The sequence below is a fragment of the Periplaneta americana genome, chromosome 6, assembly GCF_040183065.1.
Source record: "Periplaneta americana isolate PAMFEO1 chromosome 6, P.americana_PAMFEO1_priV1, whole genome shotgun sequence".
Taxonomy (NCBI): Eukaryota; Metazoa; Arthropoda; class Insecta; order Blattodea; family Blattidae; genus Periplaneta; species Periplaneta americana.
The window spans coordinates 69,344,552-69,363,618 of record NC_091122.1 but is presented as its reverse complement, the minus strand read 5'-3'; the positions used below and the strand labels follow the sequence as shown (position 1 = coordinate 69,363,618).

Genomic DNA, 19,067 nt, shown 5'->3' with positions numbered 1-19,067 from the left:
ATGAAGGTAACTAACATCATCGAAATAGCCGATAATATGCAAAACAAGCAAGTCCCACTTCATCATCCTAACAATACACTGTTTTCTCGTCTGATGAGCACCGTTAATTGTTCTGACATTACACACTTGGCCAGCAGAGCCCAGCACTTGGCAAGGGAAAGTGCTAACTGAATTACCAACATGTAAATACTGCCTCCTGCTGTACACAGACACAAAGCCTGTTCCTTGCCGCCCGTGACTTAACCGGAACAGAGTAGTAAATAAAAGCGAAGTTTATACGCAACACTTCCGACCTAGTGAACTAAATGCCAAGTTAACCTTGAAGATATAAGTTCAGGCAAGGCGGCGATAGCGATGGAACATTTTGAAGACTTCCTGTTTTATTAGTCGTCATAGTTGTTGTCACCCCCAACATTCGGATTAGTCGTCTATTCTGGTCATTTCAAGGACTGCGTGTATCTTTCTTGTCATTGTATTTCTGTAGCACTGAAAAGTTATTATTATTATTATTATTATTATTATTATTATTATTATTATTATTATTATTTACTTACTTACAAATGGCTTTTAAGGACCCGAAGGTTCATTGCCGCCCTCACATAAGCCCGCCATCGGTCCCTATCCTGTGCAAGATTAATCCAGTCTCTATCATATCTCACCTCCCTCAAATCCATTTTTATATTATCCTCCCACCTACGTCTCGGTCTCCCTAAAGGTCTTTTTTCCTCCGGCCTCCCAACTAACACTCTATAAGCATTTCTCGATTCGCCCATACGTGCCACATGCCCTGCCCATCTCAAACGTCTGGATTTAATGTTCCTAATTATGTCAGGTGAAGAATACAATGCGTGCAGTTCTCCGTTGTGTAACTTCCTCCATTCTCCTGTAACTTCATCCCTCTTTGTCCCAAATATTTTACTAAGAACATTATTCTCAAATACCTTTAATCTCTGTTCCTCTCTCAAAGGAGAGTCCAAGTTTCACAACCATACAGAACAACCGGTAATATAACTGTTTTATAAATTCTAACTTTCAGATTGTTTGACAGCAGACTAGATGACAAAAGCTTCTCAACCAAATAATAGCAGGCATTTCCCATATATTTTCTGCGTTTAATTTCCTCCCGAGTGTCATTTATATTTGTAACTGTTGCTCCAAGATATCTGAATTTCTCCACCTCTTCGAAGGATAAATCTCAAATTTTTATATTTCCATTTCGTACAATATTTTGGTCACGAGACATAATCATATACTTTGTCTTTTCGGAACTTACTTCCGAACCTATCGCCTTACTTGCTTCAAGTAAAATTTCCGTGTTTTCCCTAATCATTTGTGGATTTTCTCCTAATATATTCTCGTCATCCGCATAGACAAGAAGCTGATGTGACCCGTTCAATTCCAAACCCTCTGTGTTATTTCCTAATGAATATTCTAGAGCGAAGTTATTATTATTATTATTATTATTAGTATTAGTATTATTATTATATTATTATCGAAATTGCGATCGAAAATCTGAAAAAGTACAAGTCTCCAGGTATCGATCAAATTCCAGCAGAATTAATACAAGAGGGTGGAAGTGCATTATATAGCGAAATTTATAAACTTGTACTTGCTATTTGGGAAAAGGAAATTGTACCAGAACAATGGAAGGAGTCCATAATTGTACCTATTTTTAAAAAGGGGGACAAAACCAACTGTGGTAACTTTCGAGGAATATCACTTTTGTTGACGTCGGTACAAAATTTTGTCCAATATTCTTTTGAGAAGATTAACTCCGTACGTAGATGAAATTATTGGGGATCATCAGTGCGGTTTTCGGCGTAATAGATCGACTACTGATCAGATTTTTTGTATTCGACAGATAATGGAGAAAAAATGGGAGTATAAGGGTACAGTACATCAGTTATTCATAGATTTCAAAAAGGCATATGATTCTGTTAAGAGGGAAGTATTATATGATATTCTTATTGAATTTGGTATTCCCAAGAAACTAGTTCGATTAATTAAAATGTGTCTCAGTGAAACATACAGCAGAGTCCGTATAGGTCAGTTTCTGATGCTTTTCCAATTCACTGCGGGCTAAAGCAGGGAGATGCACTATCACCTTTACTTTTTAACTTCGCTCTAGAATATGCCATTAGGAAAGTTCAGGATAACAGGCAGGGTTTGGAATTGAACGGGTTACATCAGCTTGTCTATGCGGATGACGTAAATATGTTAGGAGAAAATACACAAACGATTAGGGAAAACACGGAAATTTTACTTGAAGCAAGTAAAGCGATCGGTTTGGAAGTAAATCCCGAAAAGACAAAGTACATGATTATGTCTCGTGACCAGAATATTGTACGAAATGGATATATAAAAATTGGAGATTTATCCTTCGAAGAGGTGGAAAAATTCAAATATCTTGGAGCAACAGTAACAAATATAAATGACACTCGGGAGGAAATTAAACGCAGAATAAATATGGGAAATGCGTGTTATTATTCGGTTGAGAAGCTCTTATCATCCAGTCTGCTATCCAAAAATCTGAAAGTTAGAATTCATAAAACAGTTATATTACCGGTTCTTCTGTATGGTTGTGAAACTTGGACTCTCACTCTGAGAGAGGAACATAGGTTAAGGGTTTTTGAGAATAAGGTGCTTAGGAAAATATTTGGGGCTAAGCGGGATGAAGTAAGAGGAGAATGGAGAAAGTTACACAACACAGAACTGCAAGCATTGTATTCTTCACCTGACATAATTAGGAACATTAAATCCAGACGTTTGAGATGGGCAGGGCATGTAGCACGTATGGGCGAATCCAGAAATTCATATAGAGTGTTAGTTGGGAGACCAGAGGGAAAAAGACCTTTAGGGAGACCGAGACGTAGATGGGAAGATAATATTAAAATGGATTTGAGGGAGGTGGGGTATGATGATAGAGACTGGATTAATCTTGCACAGGATAGGGACCGCTGGCGGGCTTATGTGAGGGCGGCAATGAACCTTCGGGTTCCTTAAAAGCCATTTGTAAGTAAGTAAGTATTATTATTATTAGGCCTATTATTATTATTATTATTATTATTATTATTATTATTATTACTACTATTACTAGCCTATTATCAGGCTTACGATCCGAGACAACTTAAGAATGAAGTGTAGTTACAGTGCAACCACAGTCTAGTATATACAGTCACGAAGCTTGAGTTGTCAGGGTGCTAGGAACAATAGACTGTGCCGGTACTATTTCGCATTGTGTGTAATGAGGCCATATTAGCAATCCTAGTGATAAGCAACTATCTATGGATGCATATTTTCTACGTATTGAGCTTCGTGAATGTGGTACAACGGAGTACAAATGGAGTGAGGTGGTGCTTAGAGTTTTATTTACCTGTGCGCGAGTGTACAATCCGATTCATATCAGAGGTACAGTAGGTTATTCTTCCGTCTCTCCCTACGAAACGAACTGAGGCCATCACAGTCCATTTTCAATTCATAGTGAACAGTTTTTCGAACTAGTTGCAAGTATGTATATGGTTGTTTATTGTAACGCTAACGCCTTCAACGTCGCCGAAGGACATGAAAACTTGTGAGATATGTATTCTACTTCATTTTCCACCGTCACTAGATTATACTATTAACAGTACAATATAACGCAGCACACTGACGTCGTTGTTTACATTCACAGTATGTCTGTCTACTATGTTCTAGGAACTCTATAGTCAAGTTGTGCGTACATTGGTTGCCAAAATGTCCCGGATCCTAAGCCTGATTATTATTAATGGTGATAGTGGTGTTAATTTTAAAAATTTTGAAATTTAAATATTCGAAATCTAAGTTTGTAAACTCAGGGATATAACATAAAGTCACATTTTTATAGTTTTACGAAATATTTATACCATAAATATACCAAAAGTTCATAAAATATAACTAGCATACATTTAATAATTGAAGGGCTTCCTACACAAAGGAGGTAGCTCCACTTTTTGGTAAAATTAATGTTTTTCTTGTTTAATACGTTAACAAATATGCCCGACCTTTTAGTGCAAGAACGTGTGATTCCGAGCATTTCTATTAAGTTACAGTGGAACTGGAGCTGAGCTCCCATTCGTTTCGTTGCAAAAAGGAGAAAGCTCCTACAGCTATATACAGTGAACTGTAAGTAGTGTCATTAATTTCAGGGGGTTATTCTTTGAGACATTTCAAACAAAAATGTTTAATATAATTTTGCTCGTTTTTGCTTCCTTTTTGAGATGAAAAATGTTTTATATAAACATAGCATACCGTATTTTGAGAAAGCCATTGATATAATTTTCATTACGCTCACTCAATTTAAGAGCAGTGTATTATGATAATAAATTACTGAAATAATTTTAGTTTTGTTCTTCAAATGTGCACAAATTTCATCCCAACAAATGTAACTTTTCGTTCTGCAAAGGAATTTTACAGTGTTACATTTGGTCGAATCGGATTTCTGCACACTTAAAGGACAAAACTATTCTCTTAATAATTCATTACCATAATACTACAGTGCTCTCTTAAAATAACCGAGCACATTAGGGATTAAATCAATGGTTTTCCCGAAACACGCTATGAAATGATTAATATAAACGTATTATATCTGCTATGTCTTGTGTTGCATTTTATGATACTGATATAGTAATTGTGTGTTCAGTGTGCAAAATGTGGCTAATCATATCCAATTTTATTGCAAAAAGCGTGTAGCTCCATTATTTGTTTATATTTTACCCCGCTAAATTCCCGATTATATTAAATATATCTGCTATGTCTTGTGTTGTATTTTATGATATTAACATAGTAAGCCTAATTGTCTGCTGAGTGCAAAATGTGGCTAATTACATCCAATTTTATTGCAAAAAGTGGGTAGCTCCATTATTTGTTTATATTTTACCCCCCCCCCCCCAATAAATTGCTGACTACAATAAATGACTGAGTGATAAAAATGAAACTTCTAAGTAACTAAAACTTACTATGAAAAAGGAAAGAAGCTCAGTTAAATTTTGAATTTTTTAGAATGTTTTTAATGTTTTATGTAGTTTTCCACAACTTTGTAAAAGTGGAGCTACCTCATTTTTGCAGGGAGTCCTTCAATTTCACTCGAAACAAGATGACACCGAATCTAAAGTCGTCATTAAATTATGAGAAATTTTTCTCAGTTATTCACAAAAATATGTAAAATGAAATAAAAAGTGCCACAAATATGACCCATAGTCGTTGTAATCTTCATTCTATGCGTTACGTAACAATAGTTACTTTATCCTGTGAAAGGTATTACTATTTATAGTTTATATTCTTGAGCTATTATTCAAAACACATCTAAATAATTTACTCGAATGCATCTAAAGAAGAAGATGCACTTTTGTTTTCAGCATTACATAGAAATGCATTACTTCTAAAAATGGTTCCTGATATACTGGTAGAATTGTTAGGCAAATTTTTCAATAAATTTGTAGGAGATAAAGTATCAGATGAGTAGAAAAAGCAACAGCAATGACAATGTAATAATATATAGAACGGGAAGTAGACAAGACTGCCGGAACTATCGTAGAATTAGTGAGATGTGCTCTATGGCTAGATTATAAATGTAAGACTAAGAAAATGTAAAGTAGATCAACAGATAAAACAGTCGGAAGAACAAAATGGGTTGAGAACTGACGTTCATGTATTGATGGTATAGTTACAATAAAAATTTAGTCGAGAAACAAGTAATGTGCGGGAGAACAGTCCATCTGACGTTTATAGATTTAGAGAAGGCTTACGACACGGTGCCGTTAAGAAAGTTGTGGACTAATAGAGAAAAAAATAGTAAGATCTATGGTATTAAAGGTTTATGTAGTGGCTGCGGTAACATGGTTAAAATAAGCAGACAACTCTAACAAGAGGAATTCCCAGCTAATAAAGAACTACGACAGGGCTGCTTATTGGCACCAAGACCCTTCAAGATATATTTAGAAGAAACTCTTCTAAACTGTAAATGGAAATACGGTCGAATACGAAGGAGATGGAACCCTTTCGACGTTACTATTTGCCGATGATCAGATAATAGTGGCCAGGGGAGACGACGATTCAAGTTACATGGTAAGACACTTGCAACACGAATATCAGAACATTTCCAAATCAGGCCATCTGGTAATTGGGAAAGAAAATTCCCAACAATTGGATCTTGGAACCAGTGGCGGTTCCTCGGGGGAGGGAAGGGAGGAACGTCCTCCTCACATTTTTCCTCTTTTGAAAGTAAATACCAAATGTAATATATGCCTTGAAATTCGAGGAAGATTCGATAATTTTTAAGTTCACAGCTATAAGAAAATCTCGGTTCATCGAGTTTTAAACCACGCGCACTCATGTCCTGCTAGAAAACTGTGAGAAGGGTGCGAGATTGTTTGTGTAGAGGAAAGCCAATCCATTCCTCCTTTACTGCAGTTAACACACATAGACAACAGCGCGCTAGCGGCCAGAAAAAGAAGCAGAGTTTTAAAGCAAGTAAATGAACGGATAGGGAGGAGATCCTCCTCTGAATCAGCGCATGGGCGGGAAATAGAAACCGACTGGTCTTGCAGCAAGCTCGCTACCGCTGCCATCTAATGATGCTGCATTCAACCAGACTAGTCATCTAGGAGGAGACACAATAAAAACAGTTTTAACGCAAAGCTATGAAAGACACCATATAAACTTTTTTTAAATTATAAATCAAAATATATTATTCATTGCACTTTATATAAGCTATATTCATGATTTGAAACTTACGAGGATATCTGAAAATTGAAGTTGGATTTATATAAAATAAAGAGGAAGTAGTTCTAAGTTAGTATCGCAGATCTTTTTGGCCTCTGAAATTCATTTCCATTCATTGTCTACTAGACAGGACAACAGCCAAGTTGTCAGTTTTGTACAAATATATTTGAAATTGAAGGTACTGCAAACTACATTATTTTTAGCATAAAAAAATTAATCGGCCACCGGCAGCTTTGAACAATAATGGTAATATGACTTTACAAGAACTGATATTCTTCAAAAGCATGTGATACTGAACTTGTAAAATGTACATATGGCAACACAGACCACGTGGGTGGGTGCAGTGTTCTCGCTTTCCTAACAGATTGTTTCCCATTCCCATTTCCGTAAAACGGTTCCGATTACGTGTTAGTAGCTGGTCTCTTCCAACACGTGTGATGCTGTAGTGTGCATGAAAAATGCTGCGAGGTTGTGAATATCCTCGTAATTGTTAATTTGCGCAATTATTCAACAATGAATGGAAGTGAAAACATATTATATTTTGGACAATTTAGGAAACTCAGTTTACAAAAACAGATTATTGCTATACAGAAGGGAAGGCCAACCCTAACACTACTTGGTCTTACATGTATGCATATAGGCTAATTTGTAGCATGTTTCATTCAAGAAGGTGTCATTTTGCGCTGTTAACTTCTTTCCTCCTCTTAAGAAATGTGCAGGAGCCGCCACTGCTTGGAACATAAGCAATTAAAAATTGTAAGTCTTTTAAATATTTGGAGACAACATTGTTATCTATTGACAAAAGTAGAGAGGATATTTTTTAATAAACTTGTCAGCAAAATTACAATCCGTTCAACAACGTAAACAATAACTAACAATGTTGAAAGAATCTTAACAGCGTTACAAAATAGGCTACTGCCCATTAGCATACAAATCGCTTCTAAATTGAGGCGGTCAGAAGCAAAGCAGTGTAAGTGCACTTACGTTATTTTCCATAAAATGTGATTAAAATTTACTAAGCATTTGTAAATTCCGTGAAGTTTTAATTTTAAACGTTAATGTGCGATGTGGTTACATCCCTTTGCTTCTAACCGCCTCAATTGAAATTAGTGTTTGAATCTGTAGTTTAAAATAATTTAAAACGGCATGCATGTTAAGTCTGTTCAGTATTGTCAACCCTAGGGATTTATTCCAAGTTCTAGGAAATTATCATATTATACCGATAACTCACAAGGGGTTAAAGATAGTGATCCTATTTCTGAAGATCCTACAAGGTGGATAATAAATTAACACCTTCGCAATCATATCGCTAAATTGATGTTTTTCTTTTACGAAACGAATTTAATTAAGGAAATCTTATATCACAAAAAGTAATGACTTAAGTCCTTTTGCCCTCCCACCGGAGATATGAAACCTACATTCTTTACGATAGTGTGCAGAGAAGAAACACTGCAGTGGAAGATTCCGCTTCTCGCAGCGAAATTTGCATCTTTTTGAACATAGTCAGTAATATAAATACACATGCCACCGGAATAACTACGAAAACAATAGCCACGACAGAACCAATCATTTCTGTGACACAGTACTGTAGATTAAACTCTTCCGAACGAAACAACTGGCTAGCACGTGCTGGCTGTGAAAAAGTCGGCAACGCCGACGTGTTGCCATGGACTCTGGTTGGCTGATTTGAGCTGTTGCCATGGTGACGCATTGAAGCCGCTGAACTGTCAATACCTTTCTAGTTTTGTATAGACTATTTCGTTTATATGACGTCATTCCATTTTCGACCAATGAAGTGTAATGAAATTTTGAATTCCAACCGATCACAGTCACACTTTGCGATAATTTCTGCAGCTAGATTTATCGCTCAATTTATCGCATGGTCGTTCTTTTGTTTAGTCGTCGCCAACTGTTTCCCCGTAAATTGATGATCATGAATACATTAAGATGCAACTACACGGTTAAACTTTTCTTTCAACTTTAAAGCAATGAATGCAAGATTGATATTTAATATTAATTAATATATTTACGCAGTGAAGACCACGTTCAAAACGGCGCACCATGTAGACACAAAATCTTTATGCATCTTAATTGAACGTACCTTTTAAACTTGATTCTATTCTTCCCAGATTGCACGCATACGCGGTTGGAATATTGAACTGTGTAGATGCAGCTTTAGTTCCGTTACACACTACAGCGAGAATGCGTTTGTCGAGCTATAAAAAATGCTTTCGTGTAGCACTCATTGTAAGTAACGGTCGAAACAAGGCACAGCTGACATTGGTCCTGCTTCCACAGGTAGGCCTAACGTAACCTATAAAATTGTAGCCTACAACATTTGTATTGAAATTAAACAATTAATAGACGTTCAAATTTATGTAACATCATCGCATATCAAACTCAAACACCTTGCATAGTAATGACGTCTTTGATCAAACTGCCTTTCGTATGGCGTAATAAAATTCGTGTTTTAATTAGGCCTATCTATACAGAGATGGCTTCACTGTGTAGCAACATGTCTCGCTGTGAATACGTAAGCATTGGTATTATATAGCTGTCTCCACTGTTACTGTTAAATTAAATTATGATTTCAGTAGATAATGAAAATGTATTTGTTATAATAATAAAAGTGCAGTACATGTAATTAACATTGTTAAACTTGTATTTCGCTTTTCGCAATTGGCATTACTGAATAATAACATCGAATTTCTTTATTGCAATACTCGATAATCATCTACGAGTATTTCAACTTCACAATGTCTGAATAGGTTAAGTATTCGTTAATATACAATTATTAACATTTTGTGATCGAATTTTAGGGATATGTTATTTAAATTTTTATTTTATTCACGAAATAGTCCTAATAAATGTCACTCGAGATCTGAGATTTATCGGCAGATCTCAGACCTCTCGCGACATTACTACAGATAATTTATTCTAAATTAAATGTTTGTAGGGATTTTTTATGTTCTCTTTAAATATCAATCTTTTCTTTCATTTCATCTTCTATTTTAATTTGATATATATTTAAATTTGAGTTAAATATTTTCTTAGAATTATAATTCTTAACAAGAACAAAATGGTAGCTTTCCATTTTTATCTTATCCCTCACTGTTATAAGAGAAGAAAAATGTCACTCTTCTATAGTTTATTTACTCGCAGCTTTTTCTCCTAGGAAGATGATTGGATAAGTGATGAATGTATTATTTTGTTATGTGAGGTCTTCCCTTTTTCCCCACTGAAAGGGGAAACTGTATTCGTTGTGTTCATTACTACTAAGTAAAGTCTTACAGGCGAAGCGGATTTAAATTACGGTGAAGTAATTTTGTGATTTGTGAATTAAGCAAATACTGTATTTAAGATTAAGTAAAGGAAGGGTAGATTTTTGTAAATGAGTAAATCTACTGCGAATGTGCTGATAATTAAATTAATTTTCCCTTTAAAACTAAAGCAAATAAACTTTCATATGAAAAATTATCTTTGTATGAGAAGATATTAATGTTTCATTATTCTAAAAATATATAGTGATGGGAGGGAGATCAGAGATACTCACAAAAAGACTTGCAAATTCAAAATTGCTACAGACAGACCAAGAACATTTTGAAATTCTCTGGTGACTTCTGTACCGATGATAAGCGTTCATGTAGAGTACGTCATGCTGAAATAAATATGGTACCTACTTTTTGTACATCCATTCTTAAAGTAATTTCGAGAACATCGCATTGACGTACGATATTTTTATCTACATAAAATGCTGTGGACTGATTGCTTGGTTTACCGTATTGTTCTTATGCACTTCTCTGTATCACTCTGACGCACCTCGTCAGAAAGTTGAACTCGAAGGAGTTCCTCACTTTCGACACAAGAGGTCTCTGTAGGATGACGTTGGATGTAGAGTCATCTGACGACTGGACTGTGAACGTAGCTCCTTCATGCGCGTAGAGAAAGGAACTGCACAGACTTGTGATTCAACAATACGTATATTTTTTATAGACCAGCATTATAAACAAATCTTAAGAGGAAGGGCCTACTGGAAATCTCTTCTCTCATATTATTTTAAGTAGAGCCTCTATTTCCTAACATAGTTTCATATCAATGAGTGGAGCCTTTTAAATAAAACATTTTCGCTTTTGCCCTTTATGGTACAATCACAGACATAAAAGAAATGCAATATAATTATTCATTATTATTATTTATTTATTTAATCTGGCAGAGCTAAGGCCAGTAGGCCTTCTCTTCCGCCCAGCCAGACTCTAATTATAATTGAATACAATTGCTTACATAGTTATTGCATTAATATCTAGACCATAAAACAACATGAAAGTAAATAATGAGAGTTGGATAAGTAATGTTAGTGTGACAATAATAAACATCGGTAAGAAATAGTTATAATAATAATAATAATAATAATAATAATAATAATAGTAATAATAATGAGATAATTTAAATATTTATTATATATATAACCATTATACATTGAGAAACCTGAAACTGCTATTATTGTTAACAAGAATTGTTAGAAAAATATCTCGTTAGCCTATTCTTAAATTGGTTTGATGTCTGACAGTCCCTGACATTACTCGGTAGGGAATTCCAAAGTCGAGGAACAGCCGCAGTGAAAGAAGATGAATATGAGGATGTTCGGTGGGAGGGAATGGATAATATTGAGGAGTGTTGTGATCGTGTGTCTAGGTTATGATGGGTGGATAAATTTTGAAAACGAGACGCAAGATAGACAGGAGTGGAGAAATGCAATATGTGAAAGAGAAGGGAAAGACAGTGGATTTTCCTACGATCTTCTGGACGGAGTCAGGACAACATTTCGTGTTACGTGCTCAGCCCGGCGAATATTGCAGACGAAACGGACATACATATTATGAACACGTTGTAGTCTCTTCGCCGAAGTAACGCTTAGGTCAGTAAGCAGAATATCACAGTAATCAAGTGGGGCATCAGGAGTGTTTGCACTAACATTTTTTTCATGGAAAAGGGTAGAAAATTCTTCAATCGTCTAAACGAGTGGATTAATGAGAATACTTTTTTGCAGGTTTCTGCAACTTGAATGTTCCAATTTATCCATATAAATGCCTAGATTCTTTACTGATTCACTGAACGGAATTTATGTATTATAAAGAAAATAATATATCTGCTCTCAAGAGTATCACATAATCATAAATCTTGTCTTAAATGAAAGCTAAAAGACTTTTAACCAATTTTGTTTAAAATTTTAATTGTTATAATTTTATTTTTCCGAATCTTAAAATCCTTTTCCGTCGCGTATGTCGTATCTTAAATGTCAGCCTTCCGAGGCTTTGTGTTTGGTTGTTTAGCATTTTTTGTTTTAATTTTCAATTATGCAGATGACCAAGTAATACTTGCACAAGATCATGACGACATAGGATACATGACAAGAAAATTAACGAACGCTGGGGATTGACGATAAATATAAAGAAAACTAAATATTTATGTATTGGCGAGGAGGTAGCACCATTGCAACTAGACAATGGAGAAATTACAGTACCAAGTACGGAATGTATATATTTAGGGACGAAAATAGATCAATTTGAGAAAAGTAATACAGAAATTGAACATAGAATTTCCGACACAAAGAAAGCAATTAATGCTCTAAAATCTCTTGGTGGAACAAACATATAACAAGAAACAGGAAACTGCAAATTTATAAAACAGTAATTCAACGTATTCTCACCTATGGCGCAGAAGTATGGCAAATTTCTACAAGGGAACAAAATGAAATTTTGGCTACAGAAATGGATGTTTTAAGAAGATCAGCAGGGAAATCAGGAAAAGAAAGAGTAAAAAATAGACAGATAAAAGTAATTATGAAAGTAGAGGAAGAACCAGACGTTATTGACGTTATAGAGAAGAAAAGACTACAATGGTATGGACATGTAAAGAGAATGACAGAAGAACGATTACCACTACAAATTATGGAATGGATACCGACAGAAAGAAGGAAAAGAGATCGTCCAGCAAAGACGTGGATAGAAGGGGTACACACTGCTGTGACTTCCAGGAATTTGACACCAGAGTAGCCGGAAGACGGCGTCAGCAGTCATGAAACCGATAGAAGAAGAAGAAGAAGAAGAAGAAGAAGATAATTTTATTTTTATTTTGCATTTTTATGAACAGAAAGAAAAATTGCACGTATATTTTAACTTATTGCAATTTGACAATTTCCTCTTACAGAATTATTCATGAATAATGTGAGAATATGTCCTGAAAATTTTATTCAATTATCTCCATTTTTGTCTGAGAATGATATTACCTACATATTATTAAATGTTGAAAAATATAAAATAAACTCTGGATATTCAACGAAGAAGTTTGAGCACACATATTTAAAAATGGCGTAAAAGCAATTATTTTTTTCCTAATGACCTTGAAATTTCGCTCAAATGAAGTCAATCCTATAAAGTGTTTTTAGGCTAAAAATTGTTAATTTTGACACATATTTGATCAATGCTATAGGTCCTTCCTCTCAATCGTAACTCAGAATCTTTCACAGTATGCCATATGTTCAGAAATCACTTAAATCTTTCCAGCCCATCATTGACCTTTTATGAAATCTCTTCCAGTTAGAAAAGTATTTTTTATGACTATGGTGTGTTACGTAAAGCAGCAGACTTAATGGTAAGACAAGACGTGAACTTCTACAGACTGCCCACTAAGTGTTCCGCAGTTTCGTTTCACTATTTAACTTGCACGTCAACTAACATTAAAAAGATTAAAATGGACTAGGATAAAATATTTAGTATAACGTAAAATTATTGTTCAATATTGTCCTCCGTTATCTCTCGTATGGTAGGCACACTACAAGTTTCAGCCGTTGTATTACAGTGACTTCAGATCCTTATCCCAAATAACAGCATCACAAAAGTAAATGCATATCTGTCAATACGATTAAATATTATTTTCGATTGATTAGAATCCGGCATTCATTGTTCATAATTTTTTTTCTCATTTAAGAATTAACGACAAGCACTCAGGTGGTAGCCTATTTGTTAGCATCGCCACGGCTCACAGAACATTGCTTCAAATAGAGAGACTTACTCAATCATGACAATCCTCTGAAGACAGCAGCCAGGACTTAGAAAACGGTGACGCATGTGTTAACAGAGTTCCTATTTTACAAGCAAATTCTTTCTGATGAGAAAAATATTATGCACTTTTGCCAGTGTGTACCTTCGTGATTATGATAGTGTTATTGTGTCTCAGTATAAGAATTCGTTTTATATTGGTTATAGAAATTTAATTTTACTTTTCTTTGTGTTAATATATTTAGTATAGTGATCCGATAATTTTAAAACAGCTGGCTTAGGTGCTGCTGACAATCATGTGGTTGAGAGATATAATACACATTCAACCAATACCGACCAACAACAGCTACATCTACAGTGGAAATCAAGTTCGACATTCTACAGTTCGACTGCTTACGTAGGAGAATTAGACACGCCCCTATACGGGCACTAAGAAATGGGTTTGCCATTTGAATGGAAATTGATTCTGTGTCTTATAGTGATACTTTTGTTAAAGGAAAACAGAATATTTTATTGATTAGGACATCCATATTGATCACTGATTTTAAATTAATGAACTTTTTTTTTCTATTTGAGAATTGTGCAGTTTGTGACACGGAACTGTCGAAACCGCTGTGATACTAGAAGCGCATACACAAGTCTCGGGACGAGCAGGAAATGGAAGTATAGTTCTGTATTCGTTGATGGATAACCAATAAGAATTTGTATTCATTTCACCTGCCACACCCACTACCCTTATTGGTCAGAACTTTCAATTCTGTTCTTTCGAACTTAGGAGAGTCCACTGTACTAGGTTTACCACTTCGAATGGTAATATTAACAGTGGAGCTAGAAGGCGGTATATGGATGCTGGTAATATTGATATTAGACATCAGAGATAAGAACTTTAGTAATGAAAAGTGCCGTCCATATTTGTATAACTTGGGTCAGAGGGCACACTGGGATAGTTGGAAATGAGAGAGCCGATGAATTGGCAAGGATGGCAGCCAACTCTGATGTGCCACTGTCGTACAATTTATGTCCGATATCCTATATCAAAAAAGTAGCCAAAGAACATTATATGCAAGAGTGGAACGAAAGATGGGTCAATAGTGATAAGGGAATTCTTACAAAAGAGCTATATTTTCCAACGGTCTATGATCGAAATAAATGTAAAGTAATAACGCCAAATTTCGTACTGACACAGTTTTTGACTGGGCATGGAAAATTCGGGGAATACTTAAATAGATTCCATATTAAAGACGATGCAACTTGCATTTGTGGGGAGGAATCTCAAGATGTCAAACATGTATTATATGATTGTCCAGTCTTTTACCGTGAAAGATACGAGTTTGAGTTGTTACTGAACACTTTAAATCATACATTTACCAAACCATTAACCAATATACTTACCAACTCTAAATCATATAATTATTTCATGTCCTTCTTGAATAGAATATTCGTGAAACTGTAAAATGTTAAATTATTCCGGGAAAAAAAATCGTATTAGTTCTAATCAACTATTATGAAACTGTAAGTCTTCAATTTCGCATACTATAATTGTACTATTAGTTTTAATTTTTATTTTAATTAGGTATTTGATTTCTAATTTTGAGCCACTTCTTGTAATACCTCCTTATTGCCAACTGTTGTTACTAAATAATGTACCGGGTATTTAATTCGTAAATTTTAAGTCATCTCTCAGTATAGCTATTTATTGCTTCTAAAATAATATGTTTAATAGCTATTTTATATATATATATATATATATATATATATATATATACATATATATATTCCTATAACCATTACAGGTTGCCATTGACAAAGAGTACCATGATACAATAAATATAGAGAAATGCCTTGAGGCTTTGTAAAACATATTTTTGTTGTTACAGTGAAAAATAACAAACTGAAATAGATTGAAACACAAAATAATATACGAAGTAACGTCAAAAAGATGTGAATTTAAGACATGGTCCATGTATATAATGCCTGAAAATAGCTATTGATCCTTTGCGTGTTATTTTTTTTTTTAAATAATGTGTTTAATCTGTAACTAGTCAGTGTATTGATATTAGTATCTCTTTGTTGTTACCTATTGCTTTAAAAAGAATGTGTTTAACTTGTAATTTTAAGTCAATTTTTCTACTATTCCTTTACTGTTTACATTTGTTTTTAAATCTTTTGTATTGCCCCTACTATTATATATTGCCCTTCAAGAATTTCGTTATTCGTTAGTTATAAGTCATTACTTGTGTTATTATTTCAATTATTGTACTTGTTCCTGAATCACGTATGTAACTTGTAACCGTAAATCATTGCTTGTAATATCCTTTTATTACTCTTAACTGTTCCATTGTTCATGAATTAAGTATTAATTTGAAAGTGAAAGTCAAACTTTGTTATATTAATGTACTATTGATTATCTTTTTAAGGTCGTGTATTTACTCTGAAACGGTTAGACATTCTTGTATATCTTTTGCATTGATTATTCCTCAAACATCTCATTAATCTTAAACAGGATCCATTCTTTCATTAAGGTGTATTCTTCTACATAATTCATGTGAATTGTAACCGTGACCACAATTTTATATTATTTTACTATTGTTTATTGGTTATAAAATATGTATTTTGATGCCAACTATAACCCTAATATAACGGTTAGCGCGTCTAGCCGCGAAACCAGTTGGCCCGGGTTCGATTCCCGGTCGGGACAAGTTACCTGGTTGAGGTTTTTTCCGGGGTTTTCCCTCAACCCAATATGAGCAAATGCTGGGTAACATTCGGTGTTGAACCCCGGACTCATTTCACCGGCATTATCACCTTCATCTCATTCAGACGCTAAATAACCTAAGCTGTTGATAAAGCGTCGTAAAATAACCTAATAAAGAATAATAATAACCTTAATATACCTCAGGGTGAAATAGGGTTTATTAAATTGGATAATAAAAAAAATATTGACATTAGGTCTTCCTCTGTGTTTCAGTCATTTTTCGGGCGATCCTACAACAATCTGAACTCCATCTCAGATTGCAAGAACAACGGTGAGTGCATCATCAACAAGAAGAACCGGACGTCGTGCAAGGCGTGTAGACTACGGAAGTGTCTGATGGTGGGCATGTCGAAGAGCGGGTCCCGCTATGGCCGGCGCTCCAACTGGTTCAAGATCCACTGCCTGCTGCAGGAGCAGCAGCAGCAACAACAACGACAGCAGAAGACGCCTCCCCCCGGCGCACATCCTGCGCTCAGCGTGCTGGGCCACCACCAACTGGCAGCCGCCATGTCGCAACGCAAAGACGATCTGCTGCTGCTAGGCCTGGACGAGTACAAGATCTCCACGTCGCCGTCCATTAGCTCGCCGGAGTCGCACAACTCGGACACCTCCGTCGAGGTGAGCGAAACGCGCGGCGGCCTCTTCATCAACAACAGCACGCAGGCGCACCGTCCCGGGAAGGACATGTTCGTTCCTATCCCTTTTCCACCCTTGGCGTCCCTGGCGCCTGGATTCCCACCGCCTGCGGCTTTCTTTCCTCCCCACGCAGCCTTCAACGGTGCCACAACACAACACGGGGCTTTCCTGTTCCCACCGACCAGTTATCTGTACCACCAGCAACACCACAAGACACACTCGACCCTCCTCAAAAACAACAACCGCTTCACTCAAAACAACAACGACCCTCTGGGCCAAAGTGACGTGTACAGCAAGAGATTTTTATTAGACGCGATCCTGCGGTCACAGCAGGAATCTCCTGGAAGCGGCAGCGTCCACAGGGAGGACGATGAAGATGAGGATGAGGACGAGGCGCCCACCGAGGACACGGCATCGCCCAAACATCAACCAAGTCTGGAATACAACAGGAAGGTGCTCATCTCCACGTCTCCTAGGCAAGAGGAGCCAGTGCAGGAGAACCCTATGGACTTGTCGATGAAAGGCTGCACGAGCAGGTGTGACGACGATAGGAGATCGTTGTCTGGAGCAAGTATGGAAGGAGAAGTGACAGACCAAGAAGAAGAAGAGGACACGGACATCGTGGTTAAGGATATTGAGGACGATGCGTACGAGAGGGAGAGCGACAGCTTGGGTAGTGAGCACACAGAACATCTCGCCAGAGGGGTGGCCACTCCGATGGATCTCACGACCCGGGCATGAGACTGTATGAGACTAAGCCGGCATGGTGTGCTTGCACTATTTTAAAACAGGATAGTTTTAAGCACCATAATTTATACATCGTACATTGCATTCAAAATGAGAATAGTCAGGTCGTTATAATGAAAAAAGATTTGCTCCCATCAGTACAAATCTTTAACTCGTCCTCTCTCACAACTGTATCATTATCTCCTTATTTCTTTTGAGTACAGTTTCCTAATATCAAGTGCTCTATACTTTTTTTACAGTTGTTCGAACCTGCTTCTAATATTCAGTATGAACTGTTTCACATTGCTACACTTATTGTTTTCAAAATTTCAACTACGCTGCAATAATTCAGTTTGCATGGAATAATTCCAATTCCTGCACACACACACACACACACACACACATTTTCGAAACTTAGAGTAAACATAGTAATACGTGAGCACGATCTAAAAAAACTACCCAATGCTACTCTACTTAAGATTTATCGTTGTTTCCAAATGAATTGAACAGTCGTGATGTTATGAAGTTCTTTGTTAAATTATCCTCACCTTTTCAATGTCGTATAACTTTCTAACAAGATAAAATACTGATAGTTAAAGAACTGAATAAGTTTAAGGGGAGACTCCACTGAAAATAATGAACATTTTAAAAACAAAAATTTATTGGCTATTTCACTTGTTTAGAATGTGTATTTCCATACCCCAAATGGATTTAGCTCAATTCTGATTACAAATATGATTAAATTTACGTTTTAAATAAATGCTGTAAGGGGGCGTGGTATTAAAGAGCTGTCGAAATTATTTTTTCATAAAATAATTCTTTTTACAAATTTCTGATTAAAAATGTAGTAACTTTTTGTTATAAAGTTGGCTCGCTGAAGTTACTAGATGAATATAACGGAGGAGAATTTTAATAAGTATATGTTACATAAATATTCATTTTTCTTTCAAATCAGTTTTTATGCAAGTTTGTTTTTCTTGATTCAGCACCAACTTTTTTATGCCAAATATTAATCACTCTGGATGAAATTTTTACTGCAAGTATTTATGAGGTAACTGTATGTCTCTATGCATTTATTTGTTAAGAAATGCTGCTAGGTCATTTTATTAATTTTTTTCATGAATTACAGAAAAATAAATTTTCAAAATTTCAAA

General features: G+C 35.7%; 1 protein-coding gene across 1 annotated transcript in view; it reads left to right on the top strand.

The window, feature by feature from the left end:
* LOC138701416 (knirps-related protein-like) overlaps positions 1–18,749 on the top strand; it is a 107,751-nt gene extending 89,002 nt beyond the window's left edge. Inside the window, exon 3 of the mRNA XM_069828281.1 lies at positions 16,765–18,749. Within this exon, the coding sequence (XP_069684382.1) occupies positions 16,765–17,928 (1,164 nt within the window). The 3' untranslated portion in view covers positions 17,929–18,749. The remainder of the gene's footprint in view (positions 1–16,764) is intronic.
* The last annotated feature ends 318 nt before the right edge of the window (positions 18,750–19,067 follow it).